Below are 6,239 nucleotides of genomic sequence, written 5' to 3'. Positions count from 1 at the left end.
TGGCATATCAAATACTGAATATAGTGATATAGTTGGAGAAGTTGAAAACATTGCTATTTGCAGTATACAAATGAGGATAATGTTTGTTAACATTTGAGTGCTCGATCACAAAAATTCTGCAAGTTCTGAGTGCTGACACGAAAAGTGTTACAACCATCTCTGGTCTCCCCTACTATACTTTTACTAAAATTAAGGCTCTGAGTACTGCAGTTCAGGTAAATGCTGCTTCTGCTATAAGATCACACAAGTACACTGTTCATCTACAAACATGAGAAAAATTGTAATACTGAGTTTGATACAGAAAAATCCTGGTAACTCATTTATATAATCATAAACCTTTGAAGATATAAGTATATATTATAGTTAGTCACAGTTTCCAATCTTGATCCTCATGAAGGAATTTTATTTGTTGCAGTTGTTTCACATTATCCACTCCAGAGGAGTGATGTAATTTACCACTGACTGTGTTGAAATAACCACTGACCACTGTTTTCTTTTTATTGTTAAATTTTTTATCTGTACTTTGAAAGACAGATGAAATCAACTTCATTTTGTAAACATGCATCAACATTCCGAAAAACAGTCCTGATCAATGTTTTTATTCATGATTTATTATTAATTTCACAATTAATTTCAAGAGTGATGATTACGAAAAAATCACAATTCATGTTTCTTAATATTTAAAAAATGGTGTGAACAGATTAAACATATTAACAGCTACAATGAAATAAGAACTAGTCTTCGTTAAATTCCAAGAAACAACACAGTTAAGTATACAGGCCACACAACAGTTTAAATGTTTAATGAATTAATGTAATCTTTTATCTTATTTTATCTTGTCTTTCACTTTATGTCACAGTGGTTAAATACATTCTCGGCCATAAGGTAGATGATTTTGTTCACATTTTCGAATGGAAATTCAATATTAATTGATAAAAAGAGTTTGTGTTTGCAAGAGCTTAAATCTAATCAACCGATTGAAGGAAGAGAACATCACAATCCTGTCCACCATGTATAGTAATAAACATTAGAAAGTAATGGAGTTAGAATAGTCCTGTTAAATTAAGTGTTTCACATCTGTTTTCTCTAAGGCTTCCACCTGGTGATGTCTGACACTCAAGTTACTAGATGACAAAAAGGCCAATTATTGAATGACTTCTTCATTAGAAACATGTAAGTTTGTTTGATGCATTTTAAACAGATACACCATCTGCAAAGTGCAGTAGCAGTTGCAATTAATCACACCTGTTGATACAACCAGTAATACTGTCTTTTTGTCTTTTTTATTACTTTAAGTTTTCATTCTTCTGCAAAACTAAAATAGCTGAATCATCAGTATATAAAAATCACATTTCAACACATCAATGCAAGTCATTCACATATATTAAATATATATAATTGCACTGCAGCAGTGAAACATATTGTGTTATAGCTTTCTCAGTAAGTCAAAAATTACTTTACCAAATTTAACAACTTCTATAGTACTGTTAATTAACCACTGAATTACTGAGGGGCTTTCCTCAGCTTCTCGTCTGGCCTGCTCTTCCGGTTGTTTTTTTTTTTTTTTAATTTCTTCCTCCTTTTCTCTGTCATGAGCTTTCCTAAACTCTTTCTCCCTGCCTCTGTCAGCCTTCTCCTCCCTCATCTGTCGCTCATACTTTTCCTCTATTTCCTTCCTCAGTTCCTCCAGCTCTTTGCGGTTTTGCTCTTCTCTCTCTTTCAGGATTTGTTGTTTCTCCTCTTCAATCGCTCTCTCTGCATTTTGGAACATTTCAGTGGTGTAGTAGCTTCCTCCATTCTGTTCATTTATTTTTTTTATCTTCTTGAGCAGCTTGCTGACCTGAGAACGATCCTCCATCTCTTTATTGAACACGTGATACTGGCCGTTGCATTTGGCAACAAGTTCCTGCAGATCTTTGCTGTTCTTCAAGAACTCCTCGATAGGTTTCCCTTTGAGCTGGTCACCATGGGTAAAGAGAACCATGCTGTATTTGTCGGCTTCCTCACCAAAGATTTCCTGAATCTTCTGCACTGTTTGCTTTTCTTCCTCTGTGAATCTGCCCAGTTTGATGACGATCAGGAAGATATGAGGTCCAGGAGAAGCATAAGCAATGCTCTGGGAAATGTCTTGAATTGTTTTCTCTTCAGTGTTCCTGGTGTCAAACATGCCCGGAGTGTCAATAACAGCAACCCATTGTCCATCCACCTCACCAACAGCCTTTTCACAGTGTGTAGTCAAAGATTCAGGGGAGAACTGAGATTTAAAACACCTTTGTCCCAGAATGGTGTTTCCTGAGGCGCTCTTCCCAACTCCAGTCTTCCCCACCATCACAATCCTGATCAGCTCATCATTGTTGTAGATTGTGGGACGGGTACACCTGAGGGCCAAAAAAGAAGGACAAACTTCAATCAGCTGTTGCTGATACTTTTCCTCTATTTCCTTCCTCAGTTCCTCCTGCTCTTTGCGGTGTTCCTCTTCTTTCTCTTTCAAGATTTGTTGTTTCTCCTCTTCAATCGCTCTCTCTGCATTTTGGAACATTTCAGTGGTGTAGTAGCTTCCTCCGTTCTGCACATTTATATTTCTGATTTTCGTGAGCAGCTCGCTGACCTGTGATGGATATTTTACGTCATTATTGAACACGTGGTACTGGTTGTTATATTTCGCCACAAGTTCCTGCAGATCTTCACTTTCCTTCAAGAACTCCTCGATAGGTTTCCCTTTGAGCTTGTCACCATGGGTAAAGAGAACCATGCTGTATTTGTTGGCTTTCCCACCAAAGATTTTCTGAATTTTCTGCACTGTTTTCTTTTCTTCCTCTGTGAATCTGCCCAGTTTGATGACGACCAGGAAGATATGAGGTCCAGGAGAAACATAAGAAATGCACTGGGCAATATCTTGAACTGCTTCCTTTTCAGTGTTCCTGGTGTCAAACAGGTTCGGAGTGTCAACAACTGCAATGCTTTGTCCATCCACCTCACCAACAGCCTTTTCACAGTGTTGTGTCAAAGATTTAGGGGAGAACCCAGATTTAAAGCACTTTTGTCCCAGAATGGTGTTTCCTGAGGCGCTCCTCCCGACTCCAGTCTTCCCCACCATCACAATCCTGATCACCTCATCATTGTTGAAGACTGTTGGAGGTGTAGACCTGAAGGCTGAAAAAAGGACAATCAATGTATATCCAAAACAATTGTTAAATGAGTCCACATCAGGGATGGATAACTATGGCTGGGAAGGCTCAAGTTTTGCCTACACAGTACACAGTTTTAGGGTACATGAGTGTTTAATCTCTTTGTTGCTGAATATTCTTAATTCATTTTTCATCTTTATTTTTTAGTATGTGGTGTCTTTGAGTATGGGTACCAAATATTTTAAAATGGCCCTAGGAGACTTTTGACAACTATAATGTATACTTTGTACTATTTTAATATACTTTTGATTCATCTTTGATATTGTCAGTCTTTATGGTTCTAGTATCAAGTCATTTATCAACACACCCAACTTATTCTGTATGTACAATGTGGGAATTTCAGTTTGTATGTTCGTGATCCTGGAGAAAACTGTACACACTGGTCCTTCCTCTAGGTATTAAACACAGTGGATTTGTTTGGACTTACTGTGTATTATCTGTTATCTACAAAGTAATTGTACTCCTCTGGATATTTGAAAGTCATAATTAGTAGCATATAGGATTTTGATGCAGGCCAAACAAGTTATGGATGGATGGTGTTGGTAAGAATCTTCCTTAGAATTGTTCCTTGCCCATTGTTTCTAGGTCTGCAGTAAATGAATCAATACAAGGACTGTTTAAAAATGTAAAACTTCCATTGTTCTAAATCAATCAAAAGTTCAAAGATAATTGACAGTTTGAAGTGTCCAGTCAACAGACATCTTTTTTACAATGGTGGTCTATGAGGAAAATTATTTTTGGATGGGATTTTAACTGCAATACCACATGTGGCCACTGGGGAGAATTGGCTGAAAGGCTGAGTAGCAGTATCATATCCAGCTCTTATAATACCTCAATGGAAGCTCCAGGTCTGAAAAAGGAAGGTGATGTGGAAGTGTCTTCTTCTTTATAAGTACAAACAGAGGGCGACTCCATGAGGAAAATAGAACTCTGATTGTATGGAAGTCTTTTTTTTTTGGACCCTACATCTCAAGTAATGTATTACTTCAGAAAAACATATTAGCAACAGATTGTGGTGACTACGTTGTTTATTTACATTACGTACAGTCCCAGATGAGATTAGGAGTATAGATTTAGCTATTTCTATTTCAGTGTGTTTTCAGTTAATAAAAGTTAATTATAGCATTTTGGTCACCTAAATAAATCTTGTTCAGCATTTGGTTGTGTTAAAAAGACCTTCTACCAAACAATTTATGTTCAGTTCGGTTCACTTTTTCCAGTAAATCAATGTTCTTTCAATACCAAACAATTTGGGGTACATAATCTTGCCCAGGGAGACAGGAAGAGTTGGGGATTGAACTGCCACTTTCTAATTATACTGTACATAATACTTACACATAAATATGATGATCATCATGAATACAATGCATGCAACAGTCACACTCCACAACAGACACCTGCAGGGAAGAAATTCAAATTAGATTTGAATTTTGAATATGTGAAGTTTAATTCGAGCATTGACCAAATCACACATCGACTCTGTGTCTTTTCCATGTTGAATTGACATTGTTTCTGATCTCCTGGTTGGTTTTTAGTACGAAAGATCAAACATTAATTAACTTTATCTGCAGCAGTTCATCTGACAGCCACTACAAGACAAAAGCAAACTGACTATTGAAATGAAAAACACAAACTGTCAATTGTAAACATACAAGTAATTCCCATAGAGGTTCGGCTCTTAATGGCTGATTAGATGAATTTATAGATGTATCTTTTTGTTCAATTATTGTATTTAGATACTATAGTCCACTTCCACTACTACTACTCCTACTACTAGTGCTAATAATAATAATAATAATAACAATAATACTATAAATATATAATATTGATGATGATAAAAATAATAATGGTGATTGCGATAAAACAATTATAATAATAATACAAATAATAATAATAATAATGATACACTTTACATTGTTAAACAGGGATTAAAACTTCAGGAGTGTAATAAAATCTAACAATTACAAATAATATGAAATGGAGGAACTGAATAAAATACCCAACAATATAACAAAAAACAAGATTTGAGAAGCGATTTAAAGATGTCACTGATCCTCAAGCAGGCTCACAGTTTTTATTATATCAGTTTTATGAAAAGTGTCTGTTTAACAGATTACCAGATTAAAAAGCCGTTAAGAGGAAGATGGTGAAGATGAAAAGCAGAAGTGTCTCCATGGTGAACTCTGAAATATGAACATAAACATGTCAGAGACAAACTGCCAAACTTTCTGATTAGTGGATGAACCACAGTCACCTCCAAGGTTTTTATCACAAATGCAATTTCACTGACTGATCCTGCACCTGGGATAATTGACTCGTTTACCCCCCACACCCCTCTGTAGGTCTTACCTTGTTGTGTTGTCACTGGATTCATTCGTCGTATTTATGGAGTTCGTTGAAGTCCCTGATTTGGAGACCTTTCGCTGCCTCTGGTGTTGATCCATTTAGCTTAATGAATAACTTGCAGCTTGTTGTCTTGGATTTTGTTTTGTTTTCTTATTATACGTGCTCTTCTTGCGATGTCTTCGTTCTTTATATATTCACTGATGTACACAATGGCACCCTTTAGTTTCCTTCCTTGTCTGAAACGTATGTAATTCCTTTCTCTTGGTGAAGCGGATAATTATGGCTGGTGGTGCTCTCTGTTTTTATTGGGCAAGATGTGCCAAGTTTCGATGTCACTGTTGTGCCTGGTAGGCTGATGTCATAAACCCTGCAGTTGTGAAGAAACATAGATGCAAAACTTGAGTTTGCATTCAACTCCACTGCAGGAATTATTCTGCAGCCCTTGCCTCTAAAGGGTTTTAAATTTCTCCTAAATGCTTTTTGCCATCTAGTGATGTGTTTGAGTATTGCACTAACAAGTAGCTTACAATGAAGGTAGCATTTCTACACAAAATAAAATAAAAACAAGGTTGTCTATTAACACATTTAACTTATTGTTTAACCAATTACCTGTACCATAGTCCCATAATGAACTGTACAATAGACCCACTTTTCAACATCTATTTATGCCATTTGTAATAATTAGTGCAGTGCCTGTTCAAAACT

The 6,239-nt window shown here is 36.2% G+C and overlaps 1 protein-coding gene across 1 annotated transcript; it reads right to left on the bottom strand.

Moving 5' to 3' along the window:
- Window positions 1-239: 239 nt before the first annotated feature.
- Window positions 240-5,562, bottom strand: LOC133990097 (GTPase IMAP family member 8-like). The gene is made up of 3 exons (XM_062428274.1): window positions 5,538-5,562; window positions 1,508-3,153; window positions 240-260 (listed from the first exon to the last, which is right to left on the bottom strand). The coding sequence occupies exons 1-3, from the start codon at window positions 5,560-5,562 to the stop codon at window positions 240-242; spliced, it is 1,692 nt and encodes a 563-aa protein (XP_062284258.1).
- Window positions 5,563-6,239: the final 677 nt, after the last annotated feature.

This window comes from Scomber scombrus, chromosome 11 (assembly GCF_963691925.1).
Source record: "Scomber scombrus chromosome 11, fScoSco1.1, whole genome shotgun sequence".
Classification (NCBI taxonomy): domain Eukaryota; kingdom Metazoa; phylum Chordata; class Actinopteri; order Scombriformes; family Scombridae; genus Scomber; species Scomber scombrus.
Note: the sequence above shows the minus strand (reverse complement) of the source record. Positions and strands in the feature narration are given on the sequence as shown.

What these genes read in the sequence shown, in the direction of transcription:
- LOC133990097 (XM_062428274.1), bottom strand. Translation starts at nt 5,562, where the DNA reads ATGAATCCAGTGACAACACAACAAG. An exon ending in TCCAGTGACAACACAACAAG is followed by an intron (nt 3,154 to 5,537) that starts GTAAGACCTACA and finishes TCCTTTTTTCAG; the next exon opens with CCTTCAGGTCTACACCTCCA. An exon ending in AAGCTGAGGAAAGCCCCTCA is followed by an intron (nt 261 to 1,507) that starts GTAATTCAGTGG and finishes TCATGTTTGTAG; the next exon opens with ATGAACAGTGTACTTGTGTG.